The sequence below is a fragment of the Gadus morhua genome, chromosome 9 (assembly GCF_902167405.1).
Source record: "Gadus morhua chromosome 9, gadMor3.0, whole genome shotgun sequence".
Taxonomy (NCBI): Eukaryota; Metazoa; Chordata; class Actinopteri; order Gadiformes; family Gadidae; genus Gadus; species Gadus morhua.
In genome coordinates this window covers 13,114,113-13,137,984 of record NC_044056.1, presented here as the reverse complement: position 1 = coordinate 13,137,984, position 23,872 = coordinate 13,114,113, and the positions used below count along the sequence as shown (strand labels likewise).

The following is a 23,872-nucleotide window of genomic DNA, read 5'->3' as shown; positions in this document are numbered from 1 at the left end:
CTCTTCAAATCCAAGTAATGCTTTGATAAGGTGGAAAGGCTTCTGAGTCCCACGTGGCTGGGGGTTAGCCTATTCCTGAGGCCGCCAAAGGACAAAAAAAGGCCAGATAGCTGGGGCAGTCATTCAACATACCGCACCATGATGCACTGAAGTTAAGTTAAGTCTCTAATGTATAAAGTGGCATTTTAATGTAGTATTAAACAAATGATTTGGTGTTTTCATATTATTAACATTGTAGAAAGGCTATCATGCCAAGAAATAAGAAAAAGGAGATGGAGAGGGCAGCCAGAAGTGGCGAAATGTTGACAGGTTTTATATTGTTGGAAGTTGGCTTCAGCAAATAAATACGACTATTTGTAAAAGTAAATTGGTCAATTTACCCCCAGCATGGGGCAAGTAGAGCAACAACACCATATTTTCACAGACCTATGTCATAGATGCATTGTTATAAATTATATTGACAGGGGACATCATGAAATAAAGCTAGATGTTTTCATTTTACTTCTGTCTTATTGTTTCTTACCTGGAAGACACAAAGACATGAGAAATTGGCTCATCTTACCCCACTCTCCCCTATATATATATATATATATATATATATATATATATATATATATATATATATATATATATATATATATATATGGAACTGGGGGGTAGGTTCCATGTATCTATATATAGATTTTGTAGATAAAAAAATTGTATATGGAAACTGGAGGGGTAGGTTCCATATATTTATTTTTCTTTTTTCAAGCAATATATGGTACCTCCAGACCCTGGAGATACCTCCAGGGTCCATATATCAACACATAGAAGAAAAAAAATTCTAGCGATAAATGGAAACTACCCCCACGGGTTCCATATATCTATAAGCCTATATAGATCTTTTTTTTTTTTTTTTATCTAAATAAATCTATTTAGCCTATCGATATTTGGATATGGAAAATGTGTCAGTATAGATTTGCAGGGGCTTTGCGGGGGTTCTGGGCAGGGGTTGCCAATTGTTGATATTTCCATATAGTGTTGTGCATGCTAGGGCTGGGAAACATACCGGTAGTAAGAGTTATACCTGTATATTTTTGAAAGACTTGGCAGTTGAGACAATACCACCATACCAGTATATTATACATTATTTTGATGTATGATGTTTGTTTTCAGGCGATATATTGAACCTACCCTCCCCCCAGGCTCAATATATCAATAGGCTGTATCGATTTTTAGATATTGAACCCCCAGGTTCAATATATATCGATAGGATACATCGATTTTTTTTTTTAAAGTGATATATTAAACCTACCAGGTTCAATATACCGATAGGATACATACATAGATATATACATCCATGCATGCATACATACATATACACATATATATTATACATGTATATATATGTATATAAGATATATTGAACCTACCCCCCCATGGTTCAATCTATCGATAGGCTGTATAGATTTTTTAAATCTATTTCTCTAAGCGATACATTGAACCTTCCCCCTAGGCTCAATATATATATAGGCTGTATATATATTTTTTTAAAGCGATATATATTGGACCTACACCCCCAGGCTCAATATATCGATAGTGTATATATTTTTATATTCATTTTTGTAAGCGATATATTGTACAGTCAATATCACAATCAGTCTCATAGTTATCCCGTGTTTTGGAACTATACAGGCTTACGTGAACCACGTGACCACCCCGCCAGCGAAAGTCAGAGTACTGCAACTCTTCTTTCTCTGTGGCTCTGGCGTAGAGGCCCTGGAAAACAATATGGGTTAGGGTTAGTCAATAGTATGGGTTAGGGTTAGACAATAGCATTGGTTGGACAATAACAAGGGTTGGGATTCAGTGGTGGTTAATCATGGGAGTTAAAGCTAATGTAGGTAGTTTAATAAAGACAAAACAACTTGGTAAAAACCAGCAGATTTTATTAAACATTTTATCATCTGTACACAAAGCAGCCCAGCAGCGTTACCATGACAATACCCCTGCGGGCCCAGCGAGGACAAACTAGACTATGGGATGGATCTGCTCACATACACACGGTGTAAGGCTGTAACAAAATGTGTTTCTGTATGTGTAATATATATATATATATATATATATATATATATATATATATACACGTGTGTGTGTGTGTGTGTGTGTGTGTGTGTGTGTGTGTGTGTGTGTGTGTGTGTGTGTGTGTGTGTGTGTGTGGCAGAGAGAAGACTTTGAACAGGCGCAGAGCAGAAGCTGTTTAGGTCTCCTGTGATTGGTTGAGCGGCTCCTTGTCAATCAAGTGGTTTCTAATAGTAGGAAATGTTCTCCGCTTTGGTTTCACATTCGTGACTCCAACTCCCACAATCCCTCTCTCTGGAGCAGCCCAGCCAATCACATCAGATCTGTAAGACTTTCACCATTAGTAAACAAAATAAATAAGGCTATGACAGAAAAAACAATATATGTATATATACACACATATATAAATATGTGTATATATATACACACACACACACACACACACACACACATATGTATATATATATATATATATATGTGCATAAATACACATATACATAAATATATACACATATATATTCAAAGATAGAAAAAGACAACAACAAATGTGCAATGATTCCAGTATCATCATTTTAAACAAAATGTTCACATCTCATCTCTATGGTAACCGAAACATGGATGCTGTTGATGCTTGCTCAGCCTTGATGCACCAATCAGAGCGGTCGTACCAGATCAGGCCAGCAGGGGTCACTGATGTCATCAGAGTGCGACAGTGAGCCGCTTCGCTTCCTTAGCATCGAGGCCCCGCCCCCTGACTGTTAGTCAACCAATCACAGCAGGAATAGGTGTTATGTCACAGGGCCCTCGAGACCTCACACACACACACACACACACACACACACACACACACACACACACACACACACACACACACACACACACACACACACACACACACACACACACACACACACACACACACACACACACACACACACACACACACACGATTGGAGGAATACCCTGGCGGGGAGGAGTTAATGTCCAATCACAACAGGAAACAAAGAGGAGAGGTAAGGAAGGGGCGTGGCTCTTGCAGGAAGAAGCGGGATTAGACCCAGGAGGCGGCCATAAACTGTTCCAATAAACAGCTTCAACATGGAGCCCCTCCCCTCAGTGAGTTCAGCCAGGTGGGGCGTGGCTTGTTGGAGGCAGGGGGTGTGGCTTGGTGGCAGTGGGAGGAGAGTGGGCGTGTCCCCACTCTACCTGTCCTTCAGCTCTTGCGTCAGTCTCTTGGTGATGCGGCCGCAGAGCAGACCCAAGACGAAGAGCAGGGCCACGCCCCCCCCGATGGACGCCAGCAGGTAGTTCTTGGACGGTGAAGTCATCACCTGCATGGCCAGGTCCGAGAAACCGTCAGCCGGCGCCACCTGGAGGTCAAAGGTGACGGGTCAGAGGTCATGGTGTCATGTTGCAGATGTTCACTCATGCCACATATCACAGGAAAGGGATTGATCCACACGATTAGAGACTCAATCCCAACAGCTGGTACATCAACGCATAGGTCCGACCGCCAGAGAAATATAGACGAGGAAGCTGCTCTAGTACCAGGGAGCAGCACTCTAGATCACTCTCTAGTACTAGGGAGCAGCACTCTAGATCACTCTCTAGTACCAGGGAGCAGCACTCTAGATCACTCTCTAGTACTAGGGAGCAGCACTCTAGATCACTCTCTAGTACCAGGGAGCAGCACTCTAGATCACTCTCTAGTACCAGGGAGCAGCACTCTAGATCACTCTCTAGTACCAGGGAGCAGCACTCTAGATCACTCTCTAGTACCAGGGAGCAGCACTCTAGATCACTCTCTAGTGACAGGGAGCAGCACTCTCCTATATGCGATGGCGACCCGAGGATCAACTTTAAAATGAGGCGTAACCGGAGCGTTAATAAAAGCTACAGTGTGCAATCATTGCGGTCATTGGGGTTAGATCATTGGGGTTAGATCATTGGGGTTAGATCATTGGGGTTGGATCATTGGGGTTAGATCATTAGGATTAGATTACCTTTGCAGCGTAGCCCCACATATCGATGCGGTCCTGAAGCCTCTTCTTACACTCTGGCTGCAAACGGACTCGTTTGTCCTGCATGGAATCCAGCAGGCAGGACATCTCTGAAGACACACATCACAACACGTCTGTACTGGCTAGCTGGTGAGATGGCTCCCTAGCTAACGGTTGAGTTCCAACAGTCAAACAGTTAGCCAACACAAGCTGCTGGTGTTCAGCAGACTTTAGCCCACCTCGCCAACTTGTGCTCTGGAGACTCAAGCTACTACTGGAGCCAACAAACGATTACAGGGCCAAAATATTAGTTATATAACTTTTTGTTCAAACAGAAGTGTAAACCTTTCGTGTGAAAGGAAGCGAGTCAGAGAAATATAGATTGAGTCAGTGTGAGTGAGTGAATCAGAAAGAGTGATTCAGAGAGAGAGTGATTCAGAGAGAGTGAGTCAGAGAGAGAGTGGGTCAGAGAGAGAGTGGGTCAGAGAGAGTGGGTCAGAGAGAGAGTGGGTCAGAGTGCGTCAGAGGGGTGTCTCACGTCGTCCGTGGCCGGGCGGGATGGCAGCACACTGGTGTTTGATGTCGAGGGCGCAGGCCGTGTGGAGCACCGGGTCAACAAAGATGTCCGCCTTGCTCTCCTTCAGCATGTTCAGCACTTCCTGTAGCAGACAGGAAGTGTGTAAGCGTGGATCAGGTGGTGTTCCATGATTGACTGATGGGTGTGTGTGGGGGATTGTGTTTGGCTGATGGTTGCGTATGGAGGGTTGTGATTGGCTGATGGGTGCGTATGGAGGGTTGTGATTGGCTGATGGGTGCGTATGGAGGGTTGTGATTGGCTGATGGGTGCGTATGGAGGGTTGTGATTGGCTGATGGGTGCGTATGGAGGGTTGTGATTGGCCATACTTTTTTGCAGGCTTCTGGTTTGATCTTGAGGAGGTTGAACTTCAGACATTCCTCCACCTGACCGGTCTGCTCCTGGGCCGCGGCCTCCTCCGAGCACAGCCGCGCGATCTACACAAGATACACAACACACTTTATATACACAACACACGTAAACAACACAACACACACTTTATGTACACAACACATGTTAACAACGCAACACACCTTACATACACACACACGCGTTATATAGACACCACACACGTTATATAGACACCACACACGTTATAAACACACCACACACAACACACATTATACACACCACAAGACAACACACACGTTATATACACCACAACACAACACACATTATCATACCACAACACACACGTTATATACACCACCACACAACACACATAGTATACACACCACAACGCACACGTTATATACACCACAACACAACACATAATAATAATATCACAACACAACACACACGTTATATACACCACAACACACACATTATATACACCATACCTGCAAACTCAAGCGCTGAAATAGGTGACAACCTAAACCGTTAGCTATTTTAACATGTAAACTACGCATTCTAGTATATTAGTTAAGTTGTGAAAAATCCTTCAGTGTTAATATCTCATTTACACCCAAGTAAAACCAAAAAAAAGCAGGTGCCCCTTCTCATAGTTGTGTTTCAACAGAACAATTTAAATGTGAAAAGGTCAATCCACTATAACCAAACCAGTTTTAAAGCCATTATTTCTGCTGCCACATGGGGGCGCTATACCAAACATGCACATTTAGGACAGGTAAACAGTAAATCCCATTTACCAAATTTGGCAATTTTCCGAATGTACTGTATATATGGTATTTAGAAAAGTGGTAAGCGTACGTTCATATGTCTCTCGCGCACAACCGTTACGTTGGTCTGGACTTATATGATGTATGTAAGGGATAATGTTGTACAGAACGCCGGTCATTACCGGGAAAATAAGCCCCGACAGGAGAACCGGACCCCGACGCGAAGCGGAGGTGTCTTGCTTCGCCCTGAAGGGTATTATTTTCGATAATGACCGGCAGCGTTCTATACATCATCTATACACCGCTTATTAAACGGGCCCTTGCCAAAATGAAACAATATCTTCACACGCGTGTGTAAGAAAGACGTGAATCAGGCAAAAGATATCCACTTTCCTTGACAGCGGTCAAGTTCGGTGCGCATAAAAGTACAGAGGGACCAATTGCAAACTACTGCAGCTGCTGATGCCATCGCTCTAAGTTAAAAAGCAGCCGCACCCACCTAAACCAATTGGAATAAGTGTATACATGTCGATTATAGTGGACTACACCACCTCTTTTATTCCGCACAGAATTTTATTCCGACTTAGGCGTATATACGATCGTTTTTTATTCCGATTGAGCGGTTTATCAAAACAAAATAACCCAGGCGCAGCCTCATTTTAAACTTTTTGTTTTCTTTCGGGAGTGACTGACGACTGAGCAATTCCACTCCAGGACTGGACCGATGGAGAAAAAAAACACACGCTGTGGTTTATCTTGATTATGATTGGTGGTCGTGGAACGCGAGTCATTTGGCCAAAGATTTTTTATTGTGAAGATAGCACACTTGTTTCTCGCTCATTATACAGTTGGTTATTACACAGTCTATGGTTGGTCGGTCGGTCCCCCCCCCACTAAAAAAAACCTCTTAGAATCACCACGATTCACGTAAATGACAGATTTTGAGTTAAAAACTGTGAATTTCGCCAAATGGTAACTAGATTGTAGGTATGATACACCCAACACACTCATATACACACCACACACGTTATATACACACAACACACTCATATACACACACCACACATGTATACAACACCAAGTTATATAAACACCACACAGTCACATACACACACTCATGATATGTCGTACCTCAGGGGTGCAGTGGATCTGCAGCTGAGGGTCCAGTCTGTAGTCCAGCGCCGACTCCTCCAGAATCACCCGGATCTGGTCCTCACAGTCCGGAGACAAGCGCTGCACACACAGTAGCAGTCAGCTAGCCATTTACAGAAGTAGTTATCTAGCACTATTCACACAGTAGCAGTCAGTTAGCCATTTACAGAAGTAGCTATCTAGCACTATTCACACAGTAGCAGTCAGTTAGCCATTTACAGTAGTAGTTATCTAGCACTATTCACACAGTAGCAGTCAGCTAGCCATTTACAGTAGTAGTTATCTAGCACTAATCACACAGTAGCAGTCAGCTAGCGCTACACAGCAGCAGTCAGACAACAGAGGTCCTCTCTGATAGGTCAGTCAGTGTTTACCTGGTCAGCGTACTTCAGCTTGAGGCAGGCGATCACCTGACCCTCCAGCTCACTGTCGCCGCCCCCTTTCTTCAGGATGCTCTGACAGAATTTGGGGATGTCCGCCTTACAGGACTTCTTCAGGACCGGGTTCAGCCTGTAGTCTACACACACACACACACACACACACACACACACACACACACACACACACACACACACACACACACACACACACACACACACACACACACACACACACACACACACACACACACACACACAAGAGGGTGAGTACCTTTGTTCTGGGTGAGAGGGTGAGTACCTGTGTTCTGGGTGAGAGGGTGAGTACCTGTGTTCTGGGTGAGTACCTGTGTTCTGGGTGAGAGGGTGAGTACCTGTGTTCTGGGTGAGAGGGTGAGTACCTGTGTTTTGGGTGAGTACCTGTGTTCTGGGTGAGAGGGTGAGTACCTGTGATCTGGGTGAGAGGGTGAGTACCTGTGTTCTGGGTGAGAGGGTGAGTACCTGTGTTCTGGGTGAGAGGGTGAGTACCTGTGTTGTGGGTGAGAACCTGTGTTCTGGGTGAGAGGGTGAGTACCTGTGTTCTGGGTGAGAGGGTGAGTACCTGTGTTCTGGGTGAGAGGGTGAGTACCTGTGTTCTGGGTGATCTGTCTCTTGGTGATCAGCTGTTTACACTTGGGGTCCATTAGCTCTGCGTTCTTGTTCTGCTTCAGACACTGAAGAACACTCTTCCCCTCCGAGTCCGTGCAGTACCGCTACACACACACACACACACACACACACACACACAAAGACACAATGTTACCTCTCAACGATTCTCGAGGAACCTCGGTGCACTGTTCTCAAACTATTGATACAGATCTCTACAATCAATCAGTCTGACCGGGTCATGTGGCTGAGGGGCGTGTCTTACCAGGGTCATAGGACTGAGGGGCATGTCTTAACCTGGTCACGTGACCGAGGGGCGTGTCTTACCCGAATCATGTTCCTGCAGACCCTCATGAGCTGGTAGTCCAGCTCTGGGTCCATCATCTCCACCTCCTGCAGCTTGAAGACCCGCTGGTGACACTTCGGAGACAGCTGCCGCTTCTTCTCTTTCAGACACTCCTTCACCTGCATACACACACACACACACACACACACACACACACACACACACACACACTGAGCTCACCTGGAAACAGACACACACTGAGCTCACCTGGAAACAGACACACACACACACACTGAGCTCAACTGGACACACACACACACACACACACACACACACACACACACACACACACACACACACACACACACACACACACACACACACACACACACACACACACACACACACACACACACACACACACACTGAGCTCACCTGGACACACACTGAGCTCACCTGGACACACACTGAGCTCACCTCGACACACACACTGAGCTCACCTCGTCACACACACACACTGAGCTCACCTCGTCACACACACACACTGAGCTCACCTCGACACACACACACTGAGCTCACCTTGACACACACACACACACACTGAGCTCACCTCGACACACATTCAAGATGAGCTCACCTCGACACACACACACTCACTTGACAGGCAGTGAGACAGGTAACGACAGACAGGCTCACAAACAGAAAGGCTCACCTGTGCACTGCCGAAAGCAACATTGGGACACAGTTTGTGGATGTCTTGTTTACACGACTCGTACAGTTCTGGTTCCAACCGGATATCCTCCGACTAGGAGAGAGAGACAGGGTGAATGTCCTGACCGACCACCAGGAGAGAGAGACAGAGCCCACCAGGAGAGAGAGACAGGCTGAAGGTCCTGACTAACCATCTCCAGCTCCTCCACACGGAGCTGCTTTCGACACTTGACTGAAACCTTCTGCTCCTTCGCATCCTGGAGGGTGTCGTTCCTCACTTGGGTGCTGAGGCAGAGCACCACATCCACCCTGAGAGAGAGAGAGACGAGAGACAGAGACAGAGACAGACAGAGACAGAGACAGAGAGTATGATTTAGTTTGATGCTGCATGTTTCAAGGTGTTATGCATAGCTGGTTAGCTAGCCCTCTGGTTAGCTGGCCATCTTGTTAGCTAGCCCTCTGGTTAGCTGGCCCTCGGTTAGCTAGCCCTCTGGTTCTTTATCTAGAGGATGCTGTGGTTGCTCTGAGGTCTCCTTAGTCTCCAGCCTTACTTCTTCTTGATGTTGGGGCACAGTTTGAGCACATCCTCCTTGCAGGCCATCTTGAACTTGTAGGAGAAACGAAAGTCTTTGATTTGGATCTGGAGAAGAAAGGAACACATTCAACTCAAAATCGTATTTGACCTTTTTTGTATTTTGTTCATTTAAAAAACGAATAGAACACAGCTGAACACTTAACAGCTAAAAGATGGTTTCCCGAACTCGTCCGAGTCCTACCCAAACGTTGCAGATGGCCAACGGTTGGGCCGGTGTGTAGCAGCATTAAAGTCTAACCCTTGTGGGACTACTGCACACCACTCTAAAGCCTAACCCTAACTCTGAAGCCTAACCCTAAACCCTAACGCCTAACCCTAACTCTAAAGCCTAACCCTAACCCTAAAGCCTAACCCTAACCCTAAAGCCTAACCCTAACCCTAAAGCCTAACCCTAACCCTAAAGCCTAACCCTAACCCTAAAGCCTAACCCTAACCCTAAAGCCTAACCCTAACTCTAAAGCCTAACCCTAACCCTAAAGCCTAACCCTAACCCTAAAGCCTAACCCTCTGGATAGGAGCAGCGCCCTGACTGACCAGCTGGAAGTGAGTGACGCCCACAGCACACTTCTCATTCATCTCCTTCTGGTGTTTGTTCTGCACCAGACACTCCATCAGATCCCCCGAGTCCTGCTGGGTATCTGCCACGTCCTGGGGAGACAGACGGACAGACAGGCGGACACAAAGAGTAAGACACAGAGGGCAAAACAGACAGACAGACAGACAAACACACACACACACACACACACACACACACGCATACACACACACACACAGACAGAGAGAGAGAGACCTACGTGGCAGTAGGCGTGTATGACCGGCTCACAGGCCCTCATCAGCAGAGCTTCAATCTGGATGTCCTGCAGAAAACGTGGAGTAGGTCTTAGATTAGCATCGTCTGAAGGTCAGCTGGTTAGTTTGACCTGTTGAATTAGTTTCCTCTACTGGTACCCAGCCGTCAGCTGGAGGACCTGTTCTCATCTACTCTACTGGTAGTCCCACCAATCAGACTTTGGATTCATTTCTAAAGTCCTTTCTTTCTCTGTGGGATCTGTCAGCACAGAGTTGGCCAACAGAAAACATTAAGTGAAGAAAATACACAATTTAAAATATTCAAACACATCTACTCTCTCTACTCGCAAACAAGCTTTCTTCTGTGGATACGAAATCCTGGCAGCTGTTGGTGTCTGGTCCAGGCTCTGAGCCTCTCCCCCCTAGAAGTCCTGCTTAGTAGGACTGCTGGACCAGAGGTTCTGCTGTGACACAGTAGGACTGCTGGGTCAGAGGTTCTGCTGTAACACAGTAGGACTGCTGGAACGAGGGTCTGAGAGTTGTACCTCCGACTCGAGCTCGGTCAGGTCTCCCACTGTGTCTCGACACTCTGCCACAAGGTCCTCCAGGTGGTCCTGAAGACAGTCCAGCTCCTGCAAGAGCCACAGTTGAGCTGTCAATTAAAACGCCAGCCGTGAATCAATCCTGTAAACCACATCTAACAGGCCTTTTGACCAACAAACCTGTCAATCATGTAGGGGTGAATGAATAGATAGAATAGGATAGAGGCGAGGTAGGGAAGGAGGTCAGGGAGGAGGGAGGAGGTCAGAGGTCAGGTCAGAGGTCAGGGAGGAGGGAGGAGGTCAGGGAGGAGGGAGGAGGTCAGAGGTCAGGAGGTCAGGGAGGAGGGAGGGAGGAGGTCAGGGAGGAGGTCAGGAGGAGGTCAGGGAGGAGGTCAGAGAGGAGGTCAGGGAGGAGGTCAGGGAGGAGGTCAGGGAGGAGGTCAGAGGTCAGGGAGGAGATCAGCGGTCAGGGAGGAGATCAGAGGTCAGGGAGGAGGTCAGGCAGTAGAGTCAAGCAGGGTGGAGGAGGTGAGCTCTGACCTGTCCGGCGTTGATCTTCTCGCTGCACCACTTGCCGAGGTCGGTCATGCAGCGCGTCTGGAGCTCCGGGTCCAGCCTCACGTCCAGCGCTCGCTGACGGAGGATCCTCTGCACCTCCACCTTACAGTCCCTGGAGAGCTGAGGAGGAGCAGGAGGTCAGGAGAGAGAGGGTGGGGAGGGGTTTGGTATGAGGAGAGGAGGGGGACGGGGAGGGTTTTGGTATGAGGAGAGAGGAGCACGGGGAGGGTTTTGGTATGAGGAGAGAGGAGCACGGGGAGGGGTTTGGTATGAGGAGAGAGGAGGACGGGGAGGGGTTTGGTATGAGGAGAGAGGAGCAAGTAAAGCTCAAGTTTAAAACTGTAAAAACTGGTTGAAAGATGTGAGTGACATTGATGAAGGATCAACATCAGAAGGAACTCTAGGGCGGATGAGGAGGCTGATGGGTCCTGGGGCTAGGGTTAGGGTAATGGGGTTAGGGGTCATGGGGTTAGGGGTCATGGGGTTAGGATTAGGGTCCCGGGGTTAGGGTCCTGGGGTTAGGGTCATGGGTCCTGGGGTAAGGGGTCTTGGGGTTAGGGTCCTACCCTCCGGCCTTGGTCCACGGAGCGGTTGGCATGGCGATAGAGGCAGGAGAACACGGCTCCCGGGGGCATTATCTCGCTGGTGTCGTTCCAGCCGGGGGTGTGGCACAGCCGGGAGGCGTCGCCCTGGCACTTCTTATAAAGGACGGGGTCAAGCCTAAGACACACAGTTAACAAGTTACAGGACGGGGTCAAGCCTAACGACACACAGTTAACGAGTTACAGGACTGACTAGGCTGATTAGGGCTAACGAGATAGAGGGTAGCTAACGTACTTCCAGTCACGCGCGATGAAGTACTGCAGCTCCAGCAGGCGGCTCTCACAGTCCTCCACCATCTTGTCCGTGTACAGATGCTCCATGAGGCAGGACAGGATCCTGAGGACAGCACACCCATTGGGTCATCCCGCGTGTACAGCTCTCTACACACAGAGTGTAGAGAGCTGTGTGTGTACACTGTGTGTAGAGCAGTGTGTGTAGAACAGTGTGTGTGGAGCAGTGTGTCTAGCAGTGTGTGTAGAGTGAGTAGAGCAGTGTGTGTAGGACAGTGTGTGTGGAGCAGTGTGTCTAGCAGTGTGTGTAGAGTGAGTAGAGCAGTGTGTGTGGAGCAGGGTGTGTAGCACTATGGGTGTAGAGCAGGGTGTGTAGAGCAGTGTGTGGCACTGTGTGTGTAGAGCAGTGTGTGTGGAGCAGTGTGTGTAGAGCAGTGTGTGTGTAGAGCAGTGTGTGTGGAGCAGTGTGTGTAGAGCAGTGTGTGTGTAGAGCAGTGTGTGTGTAGAGCAGTGTGTGTAGAGCAGTGTGTGTAGAGCAGTGTGTGTGTAGAGCAGTGTGTGTAGAGCAGTGTGTGTGTGGAGCAGTGTGTGTGTGGAGCAGTGTGTGTGTAGAGCAGTGTGTGTGTAGAGCAGTGTGTGTGTAGAGCAGTGTGTGTGTAGAGCAGTGTGTGTGTAGAGCAGTGTGTGTGTAGAGCAGTGTGTGTGTAGAGCAGTGTGTGTGTAGAGCAGTGTGTGGACCTACATGGGGTCTCCGTTGCGGATGTGCTTGCAGGCGGTCTGGATGACGGACTCACAGGCCTCGTTGAGGGCCCGGTCGATGCGGTAGTCGGCCCCGGGGTCCGCCTCCTGGATCAGGGTCTGGAGCTGGGGGGACGGACGGACGGGGACAGGGGGGTCATATCTACAGAGCCTCCACACGGGGTTCAACCCGAGACCACCTCTAGGTGACGCTAGGTCGCGGCGCGCCGACGGGCGTGGTACTCACAGCCTTCTGGCACTGCTCGTCGATGGCGGCCTGGTCGCCGCGGCCCACCTTCATCAGGCAGTGCAGCGTGCGCCCCTTCCTGTGCAGCCCCGAGCAGTGGGCCTCGATCTCCCCCCGGCAGTGGAGCACGATCTCCGGGCTCAGAGAGAAGTCCTCCATCAGCATCCGGCGGTAGTCCAGCATCTCCCCCTGGCACTCGCCGCTGACCGTCCGCCCTGGAAGAGGTCCACAGCTAATCACCAGTGCAAACAAGGACCGTCCGGTACCCACCGGTACCCACCGGTACCCACCGGTACCCCCAGGACGCCCCAGGACCCAGCTGTATTCCTCCCCTGTGCTCCGTGTTCGGCCTCATCAGACGATGTCTCTCTCTCATCTTGACGCTGAACAACTACGCTAAAGCGAGGAGAGCAAAACTGTGATCTGTCAATCTATCGAGATCTATCAATCTATTCATCTATGAATAGAGATCGATAGAAAAAAAATCCAGCATTTCGCTCCTCCTTCCTGACTGAACTATGCTGAACTAGAGAGTGTGTGTCTGTGTGCTTGTCTCTGTGTGCGTGCGGGCCTACGTGTGCGTGTGTGTCTATGTGTGCTCGCGTGCTTGTCTCTGTGTGTGCGTGCGTGTCTGTGTGCGTTTCTCTCTGTGCATGTGTGTGTGTGCTCGCCTCTGTGTGCCTGCCTCTGTGCGTGTGCATATCTGCGTGCGTGTGTGTGTCCCCTACCCCTGTGGACCGAGGACTCCAGGCAGAGCAGCAGGTAGGACAGCCGGGCCTCGCGGGCGCGGGCGCGCGGCGTCTCCACGCTGCAGTGCTGCTTCTTGAGGTCGGCCCTGCAGGCCCGCGCCAGAGAGTAGCTCACCTTGTAGTCCTGAGAGATCAGCTTCTGACGGGTGGTCAGGGCCTCTCGGCACTACACACACACACACACAACCACACACACACAGAATCATTGCTGGAGGCTCTGCGTTCGGAGCACAATGAAGATGTATCACCTGCTAGTCTGCCCTGATACGAGTACACACTACGACAATACACACTACCACGATACACACTACCACAGCACACACACACTGATACTCTCTTACCCGCTCAGACATCGCTTCCTCAAACTTGTGGTTGAAGAGACACTTGTAGACCCTCCCCTCTCCAGCTGGGGTCTGCAACACACATACACACACACACAAATTGGAGGAGGAAGAGGGAGAGAGGAGATGATGAAGTTAAAGGAAAATTCCGGTATTTTGATTGAGCCCCCTCTCTGGTTTGTCTAGGATGAAATAGAGTGGTTAACGCCAAAATTTTGGCTATTGATCCTGTCTCGAGTATTTGGCTAATTCGAATCGCCCCTGCCTGCTTCACAATGGCTGGCTATGGGCATTCAAAAACACCCCTAAACGTTTGTTTTCAGAAATGTGAAACTTATCGAGTGGTTATTGGTGTTCGTTGATGTTCCTAATCAAGTATCGTAGCGAAATACACTTTCTGTCGTGTTTTATTTGGCATTATATAAATCTGCATTTTGTAAACGAAACGGAAACCGGACCGGAACCGAAATGGAAGGGGGGGGTGCTTGTAGTCTTTTCGCTCGGTTCTAGCCCTACTGTTGATACGGAGAACCGAGCGAAAGACTACAACCATCCCCCCTTTCCGTTTCCAGTTCCGGTCCGGTCTCCGTTTCATTTACACAATGCGATTCGAAATTGGCCAAATACTCGAGACAGGACCAATAATCAAAATTTCGGTGTTAACCACTCTATTTCATCTTAGACAAACCAGAAAGGGGGCTCAATGTTAAAAATACCGCAATTGTCTTTTAAGGAGAAGGAGATGAAAAGGGGAGGAGGAGGAGGAGGAGGAGGAGGGAGAGGAGCTGCAGTAGGACTCACGTTCTCACAGAAGCGCTCGCGGTCGTCCCTGCAGGAGAAGTAGAGGTAGCGGTCGAGGTGGAAGTCATCGGAGGAGAGCTCGGCCACGCGGAGGATGGCCTTCTTACAGTCCTCCCTGATGGGGGCAACCCCCACTCCCCCCTCTGCCTCCTGCACCACCCCCTTCTCCAGGCACTCGATCACCTCGCCCTGGGAGTGGAGGTCCTAGGACACAGAGAGAGAGGGAGAGAGATGAGCATGGTGCACACACATATATTACAGTAAATCTAGAACAATACAGTACATTCTAGTCATAGTGACTAGTTAGCAGTACCTTCTCTCCCGTGTTGATGCTGCCACAGTGCAGGCTGTTGATGTCGTCGCGACACTTGTTCATGAAGCCGCAGATGAGGTGGTAGTCGCTGAACACGATGCTGGTCATCTTGGTGATGTACTGGTTGCACTGGTACTCACTGATGTTTCCACGGTGATCCACCAGACAGGACACCAGGTAGCCCTTCCCTCGCTCTTCTGCAGCACACTCCTTGATCTGCGGGCGACGGAGCGTCAGAGTACCATAGCTCAGGGCGCCAGGGTACCATAGCTCAGGGCGCTAGGGTACCATAGCTCAGGGCGCCAGGGTACCATAGCTCAGGGCGCTTTTACTTGGATTTTCTAATGCACTTAATTATTATTTAATAATAAGTTCTTACAGAGAATTGGAGTCGACTCAGAACATGATTCACTATTCCAATGTGAGGGTGCAGCCCTGATGTATGAAATGCTCCACCCAACTGTTTTGGGGGGAACCATTCAGAAGATGGCTGTGTGGGGGTCTGACCTCTGAAATGGTGGTCTTGCAGACCTCGACGGCCACCGACTCGAACTTGGGATCGGTGGTGAGGTTCAGCTTGTAATTCCAGAGCAGCTGCAGGAGATAACATGAGATGAAGACAAGCTAGCAGGCTACCGCTAGAGAAACCGCTAGCAGGCTACAACTACAGAAACCGCTAGTAGGTTACCGCTAGAGAAACCGCTTACAGACTACTGCTAGAGAAGTCTGTTAGCATTGATTAATACACAGCTTAAATATTAGCCATTAGCATGGAGCAACACATGGCTAGCAGGGTGCATTCTGGCATATTGCCTAGCAGAGTGCATGCTGGGATACCGTCTGGGCTAGCAGAGAGCATGCTGGGATACCGTCTCAGCTAGAAGAATGCATGCTGAGAGATGAAATACTCACATGGTTGCAGTCAGCAGCGATCTCAGTTTCCTGGTGGTTAGAGGAGCAGAGGAGGATATGAGAGAGCGTCACATTAACCACAGCCTACAGCCACCGTTTACTTCTGACTGAAGAGGTCTGGTGCCCCGGACTTGAGGCACTGTCTAACCCCTACCTGCTCCTTAATGACTGGAGACCAGCCATTAAGGAACAGGTAGGGCCTAAAAAATTTTTTTGTTTGGTTCCGGTTTCCGACCGACCCTGTCAATTTATGTGCGACCCAAATTATTTAATGAGCTTTATAAAAAAAAAGATTTTTTTTTTTTTTTTTTGATGCAAACTATAATTACGTTTTGGCACAGCACCTCTTCATTCTGTACAAGGATGAGCGAATTTTCTCGTTTTTAAATGAAAACAACCTACCTATCATTCGCTGCCGCTGGAAAAAATAAAATAAATTCCCTACCTACCCATGACCTCAACTGACAACCAACAGGAACCAAACTTTTTTTTTTTTTTTAGGCCTAGGGGTTAGATAGTACAGAGACAGGCCATTAAGGAGCAGGTAGGGGTTAGACAGTACATAGGTAGGCCATTAAGGAGCAGGTAGGGGTTAGACAGTACAGCGACAGGTCATTAAGGAGCAGGTAGGGGTTAGACAGTACAGAGACAGGTCATTAAGGAGCAGGTAGGGGTTAGACAGTACAGAGACAGGTCATTAAGGTGCAAGTAGGGGTTAGACAGTACAGAGACAGGTCATTAAGGTGCAAGTAGGGGTTAGACCAGGGGTGGGCAAACTTTTTGGGGGCCACATTGGGTTCTAAAATTTGACAGAGGGGCCGGGCCAGGAACAGATGGATGGAGTGTTTGTGTGAACTAACATAAACAACGTGTAAAAATCATCACACGAAAGGATTTGGCCTTTAACAGGTAACATTTTTTTATTTGCAAGAACATGAACAATGCAAAAACATGTCGTAACTTGACTGATCAAACATCTGAGGCCTGCGCCTAAACAAAAATTGTAAATAATAAATAATAATAAAAAAAATGTTACCCCACTGCGCCCAAACCAAAATTGTAAATAATAATAATTTTAAAAAAAAATGTTTTTACCTCATATTTATTATTTACATTAACAGCCACGCAGGCTGTGTGTAGGAGATTTGGCTCCTACCTCGCTGCAGCAGCACATCATCTCTTTCAGTTTCAGTGGGAACAGTGTTGATCTCCCAGTTTTGCCAGTGCATCCAAGTCTGGAGTTATTTTGGTTGTGGCAATTCTCAGGATAGAGCTGAGGTGCTGATCCGTTAACCTTGATCTGTGACGGGATTTGTTGGCGTTCATGACGCTGAATGTCTGCTCACACACATAAGTCGAGCCAAACAAAGTCAGCATCTTCTGGGCAGCCCTCCGGAGGTTTGGAAATGTGGCTTTGTTAATTGAAGCATAAAAGTCATTCAGTTTAACAGAGTTGAACTTCTCCTTTAGGACGGTGTCAGACTGAAGATCTATCAGTTCCAACTGCAGCTCCTCTGGTGCTGTGTCAGGGTCTTGTGACAGGGGACAGGACACCAACTGAAGTGACGGTTCAATTTTTTCGAAATCAGAGAACCTACGGCTGAACTCTCCATGCAGGTCCTCAAGTGATTTGCAGTATTTTTTTGCGTTTCGCGGTGCCTCTTCCTGCATGGCAAGTGTGGGGAAATTAGCGAAAGTTTTGTTCGCAATTTGTCTGGAGAACAAAGTGAGCTTGGAGATGAAGGCTTTCACATGTTTGTACATGTCGTGAACAAACAGATCTTTCCCCTGTAGTTTCACATTCAGCTCATTCATGTGTGACAATATGTCCACAGCAAACGCAAAGTCACTAAGCCAGTTCTTGTCGCTTAGCTCAGGGAACTCGTCAGATTTCCCCATCAACTCCAAAAATGCAATGATGTCATCTTTCAGCTCCCACACTCGTAACACTTTCCCCAAACTTAACCAGCGGACGCGAGAGTGGTACAGCAAGTCCTGATGATCCGCATCAGTTTCCTCCAGGAACGCGATAAACTGACGGTGCTGAAGTCCCCTTGCTCGTATAAAGTTCACGAGTTTTACGACTGGATTCACGACATGATTAAGCTGCAATACAGACTTGCACAGGGATTCCTGATGGATGATGCAGTGAAGGAAAATAAGATCCTGGTCAGGGTTTTCCTCTTTCACTTTATCCGTGATTCTTCTCAGCAGCCCAACATTTTTGCCAGTTAAATTTGGCGATCCATCCGTTGTGACATTGACAAGTTTACTCCAAGGAAGCTTCATTCTTTCGATGACAGCAGACACCTGGTTATACAAGTCCTCTCCCCGCATTGTTCCTTTCATTGACTCCATGGTCAAAAACTCCTCTGTTATTGTAAAACTGTCGTCAATGCCTCGGATAAAAATGAGGAGCTGAGCAGTGTCTTTTACGTCCGTACTTTCATCCAGTGCTAGTGAATATAACTCAAAGGAATCAGACTTTTTGTTTAATTGGCTGACTATATTTTCATCAATCAGTTCCACACGGCGAGTCACAGTCCTGCGTGATAAACTGACATTTTCAAATTTGCTTTTGTTCTCCGGGCACAAGATATCTGCTGTCTGTACCATGCATTCTTTTACAAACTCGCCTTCAGATAAAGGCTTGCTAGCCTTTGCTATTTCGTATGAAACCAAAAAACTTGCCTTGGTAGATGACTCTTGAATCGCAGTTTGTCGGTGAAAAATGTTTTGCTGAGTCTTTAAATTAGCCGCCAACCTCTGAGCCGTAGGAACCCGTTCTTGCGTTGACAGATTGCTAGCGTAGTTCGCATGTTTCGTAGTAAAGTGACGGCTGATATTGTACTCCTTGAAAACCGAGACAGTTTCTCTGCATATCAGGCATACAGCCTTCGATTGGAATTTAGTGAAGAAGTATTTTATAAAAAAAAAAATATATATACATATACAGGATATATATATATATTTTTTTTAATAATTTTTTTTTTTTTTTAAATATTAGGACAAGTTCCGCGGGCCGGCTTAAAAAGCACAAAGGGCTGTATACGGCCCGCGGGCCGTAGTTTGCCCATGCCTGGGTTAGACAGTACAGAGACAGGTCATTAAGGTGCAGGTAGGGGTTAGACAGTACAGAGACAGGTCATTAAGGAGAAGGCAGGGGTTAGACAGTACAGAGACAGGTCATTAAGGCGCAGTAAATGGTTAGAGTCTAACCGTTAGACAGTAGGGCCGTTTGTAACAGTAAGACTACATAAATGTAACCGTTCCTCAACATATTGTTAAATTACTGTCTTTGCATTTGATTATTGTTTATTCATGTGTCCAAGTATTGTACATGCAATAACATACATTTGTACTGTGTTATTATAACATCGTTATACCATCGTTATAACATCGATAATTGCGTCTCCTCGGCCAGCTGTAGGGTAAGATTGCCGGATGGTTCTTTAACTCGGTCTGTGACGGTGTTTCTTGACAAACTGACATTCAAAAAAGTCTGTATCTTGGGGTATACCTGCTCACACATATTAATTATGCACTGATTCAGAAATGCCCCCTCTGAAGACCACTTTGAAGCTTTGAGATTTCTTCAGCCACAATAAATCTAGCTTTCACTACTGTATCATTTTGGGCTGTAGCTTTCGTAAACATATAATGATGCTGTGATTGCAGTCTGCCTTTTAATTCTTGGACAATTTTATGTTTTCTTGGAGGCTACATTTAGCATACTTGACTCTAGGGCTGTCCGCTGAAAGTCTATGATTCGAATCATCAGCCAGGAAACCCAGCAGTCGACTCAGAATCTGAGTCGACTGCGGGGTTTCCCGACGTTTTCCTTTATTTTTTTATAATACTGTTACTATAAATTGCAAAACTGCGCGTACAGATGCCACCGCAGGCCTAATATTCCCCATTTGCATCGTAGCTCTTATGATAATAATAAAGAGAAGCTTTATTTAGACACTGTCCATGTCACTGTGGCGATTGATTCATTGTAACTTTGTTTGCTAGACAGAATCGGCCGTCTCCCCTTACATTATTGCTACATTTTCTCTAGGAGCGCAGTCAGTGTGACGAGTGACGACACAGCACTGTGTATTCCTCCCTGCCCGAGGAGACACCACCCTGCCCTCAGAGACACCATCCTGCCCGAGGAGACACCATCCTGCCCGAGGAGACACCACCCTGCCCTCAGAGACACCACCCTGCCCTCAGAGACACCACCCTGCCCTCAGAGACACCATCCTGCCCTCAGAGACACCACCCTGCCCTCAGAGACACCACCCTGCCCTCAGAGACACCACCCTGCCCTCAGAGACACCACCCTGCCCTCAGAGACACCACCCTGCCCTCAGAGACACCATCCTGCCCTCAGAGACACCACCCTGCCCTCAGAGACACCATCCTGCCCTCAGAGACACCACCCTGCCCGAGGTGACACCATCCTGACGGGGAGACACCATCCTGCCCGAGGAGACACCATCCTGCCTGAGGTGACACCATACTCCCTGATCTGGAGAGGAGGATGGTGGTGATTTTTTATCCCCATCATTGCCCTGTGGTGGTTCCTTAGCAGCCGTCGCTCAATTAGCGCACACAAGAACACTAATGACCACGACAGCTTCACAGATTAAATAATAAACATATAGACCAAATCACGCGTGATTTTCACAATTGAAAAGCAGAGCATCTTTAACTCGCCCTTCCCAGAATATTCCATCCAACACAAACACACACGGCCACAAGGAGGAATGTTGTGGAGCAGCGGCAGCAGGGCGGCGACCGGTTATAATGCCATGGTCTGAAGACCAGCAGCCCTCACCGCCTGCAGGGAGATACAGCCTCCAGGAGCTAGACCCGACCCAGCCTCCAGCCAGGTGCTGGGGTAGACCCAACCCAGCCTCCAGCCAGGAGCTGGGGTAGACCCAACCCAGCCTCCAGCCAGGAGCTGGGACAGAGCCGACCCAGCCTCCAGCCAGGAGCTGGGGTGTGTTAGACCAGTCAGACTGGTTAGATCAGACAACTTCTAAAGTCGCTTTGTCTAAACGGTTTCCATACAAAACCTATGACATATTTTTGCGGTTTGCTTCTCATTGTACGCCCTTGACCGTATCCCCTAGCCTCCTTCCCCTCTACCTCTTACGTTGAGTCCTAGGTCCTAGTCTCCCCCAGCCTATAGACCCAGCTCCTATACCTAGTTTCTTTCCCCAACGCCAAGCTCCTAGCCCTAGCTCCTAACAACCCAATTCGTGGTTCCTATCTCCTAACCCCAACTCCCGTAACTCCTAGCACCTAACAGGTACCTCACAGCGTCAAGAGAACTGGAGGATGATGATGAACGTTGATGAATGAGTTCTGTGAATCAGATGTTATTCTACCACAGCCTTGTTACTAACTTGATCCTGATTGATCAATAACATGAGACTCGTGTGCCTGTCGCGTTCCAAATCAATGCAGAAGAATAAAAAAGAATGAGGACGAATGTTTTAGCTCCGGCTGATCAAGTCGAGAAGACTGCTGAAGGTAACTGATCCTCCGTCTATTTTATCATTGTTGGCAACAGGGGGTAAAAGTGGAATAAATCAAAACGTCTATTATTAGAAACACCTTAATACTGGTGATGAGGCCGAAAGGAGAACAGCTCACCATTGCCCACAAGGCAGGCTCACTGCCTCAAGGACCCCTCTTGGAGGAGGCCTGGAGGAATCCTCTAGAGGGGGGAGGAGTCCAATTGTCCTACCACCCTCCTCCAGAGGGACTCCGCCCTCCTCTAGAAGGACTCCTCCCTCCTCCAGAGGACTCCTGCCTCCAGTAGAAGGACACCTCCCTCCACCAGAAGGACTCCGCCCTCCTCCAGAAGGACTCCTCCCTCCACCAGAAGGACTCCGCCCTCCTCTAGAAGGACTCCGCCCTCCTCTAGAAGGACTCCTCCCTCCTCTAGAAGGACTCCTGCCTCCTCTAGAAGGACACCTCCCTCCACCAGAAGGACTCCTCCCTCCTCTAGAAGGACTCCTCTAGAAGGACTCCGCCCTCCTCTAGAAGGACTCCTCCCTCCTCTAGAAGGACTCCTCCCTCCTCCAGAGGACTCCTGCCTCCTCTAGAAGGACACCTCCCTCCACCAGAAGGACTCCGCCCTCCTCTAGAAGGACTCCTCTAGAAGGACTCCTCCCTCCTCTAGAAGGACTCCTCCCTCCTCCAGAAGGACTCCTCCCTCCTCCACAAGGACTCCTCCCTCCTCCAGAAGGACGCCTCCCTCCTCTAGAAGGACGCCTCCCTCCTCTAGAAGGACGCCTCCCTCCTCCAGAAGGATGCCTACAGGTCGAACTGTGGACATGGAAGTCCACATCCTCCATTTTAAGATCATCCCCTAAACGTTTAACCCTCCTGACCCCAATGACAGGGTACAGCCCAAAACATAATGGTCTTCCTGCCACCACGTCACTGAAAGGTAGTTACCAGTACAACCCTTAGCTCTCAGCTGACCAAAGGTGCTCCCAGTTATTCCGAGTATCGTAATGCCAAGGAGAAGGAAGGCGTCCAGTAGCCTTCCTCCACTTGCAGAATGCATCCTCAACACTGTCGTTATAGGGTGTCAGTTCGATCGTCTATAGCGGGGATAACCTTAACCCCTGATCAGGAAGTCCCTTCATTCTGCTCAGCGTCTCCAATACCAGATCCCCATAAGTCGCTTTGGAAAGAAATAGTTAAGTTTATAGTAAAGTTTCCCCACCTAATGATCGCTCCAGTTCCTTACTTTAAAACCAGTTGGACCTTTACAGACGAGTGAAGAGAGACGAGAACCAGCCAGACCCATAACGAGGATTCCGGTATATCTACTCCTTGAGTGAACCAACCGTTTACTGTCCACTGTGTGATACAACTCTAAAATCAGGTTTAGTGGTCGCCCAGACTTAATGCCTCGTGATGAAGCGGTCACTGTTTATATCCTAGTAATGACAGGACCGGACCAGGAGACAGACCGGTCCTCCTCACCTCTTTGCGGTCCTGGAGACACTCAAGCACGGCCAGGTTGTTGTTCCACGAGTGTTTGGGGCAGAGCCGGCTCAGGTCGTCCCGACAGGCGGCCTCCTCGGCCAGCTTCCAGGGAGCGGAGCGCCGCCGGGGAGCCGAGGCCCCGACTACCGGGCTCCGGTCAGCCTCCACCGGGCCGCCTGGTCTCACCGGGCTCCGGTCAGCCTCCGCCGGGCCGCCCTGTCTCACTGGGCCGCCGGCCCCGACTACCGGGCTCCGGTCAGCCTCCCCAACGGCACCCGGTCTCACCGGCGGGTTGATAACGTCTTTACCGACGGCCTTGAAGCCCGCGTTGTCCCCGCGAATCAAACACACATTCGATGCGATGAACGCGAAGAGCAGGAGAAAGGGAACACGTACACACTCCGCCATCTTCAGAAGAGCTCCTAGCTGAGGAGGAGGAAGAGGACGTGACGTCACCATAGAGCTACAGCATAGAGCTAGAGCTACAGCATAGAGCTACAGCTGGTAGAATGTACCTCCTAATC

General features: G+C 48.5%; 1 protein-coding gene across 1 annotated transcript; it reads right to left on the bottom strand.

Annotated features, from left to right (window-relative positions):
- Positions 1-1,914: 1,914 nt before the first annotated feature.
- LOC115551015 (Golgi apparatus protein 1) lies at positions 1,915-23,805 on the bottom strand. Its single transcript, XM_030366481.1, has 26 exons — positions 23,346-23,805; positions 16,347-16,376; positions 15,942-16,028; positions 15,435-15,650; positions 15,122-15,325; positions 14,321-14,392; positions 13,959-14,145; positions 13,231-13,445; positions 12,988-13,109; positions 12,250-12,351; positions 11,979-12,132; positions 11,395-11,532; positions 10,858-10,944; positions 10,318-10,380; positions 10,058-10,171; positions 9,480-9,568; positions 9,120-9,237; positions 8,930-9,022; positions 8,259-8,396; positions 7,915-8,038; positions 7,284-7,426; positions 6,889-6,990; positions 4,969-5,076; positions 4,603-4,723; positions 4,068-4,174; positions 1,915-3,434 (listed from the first exon to the last, which is right to left on the bottom strand). The coding sequence occupies exons 1-26, from the start codon at positions 23,754-23,756 to the stop codon at positions 3,267-3,269; spliced, it is 3,513 nt and encodes a 1,170-aa protein (XP_030222341.1). The 5' UTR covers positions 23,757-23,805; the 3' UTR covers positions 1,915-3,266.
- Between the last annotated feature and the right edge of the window lie 67 nt (positions 23,806-23,872).

Bases quoted from the DNA above. Each gene is read 5' to 3' on its own strand.
- LOC115551015 (XM_030366481.1), bottom strand. From the start codon at position 23,756: ATGGCGGAGTGTGTACGTGTTCCCTTTCTCCTGCTCTTCGCGTTCATC. The intron at 14,393-15,121 runs GTGAGTCCTACT...TGTGTGTTGCAG, and splicing joins GCGAGCGCTTCTGTGAGAAC to ACCCCAGCTGGAGAGGGGAG. The intron at 13,446-13,958 runs GTAGGGGACACA...GACCTCTTCCAG, and splicing joins GGAGTCCTCGGTCCACAGGG to GGCGGACGGTCAGCGGCGAG.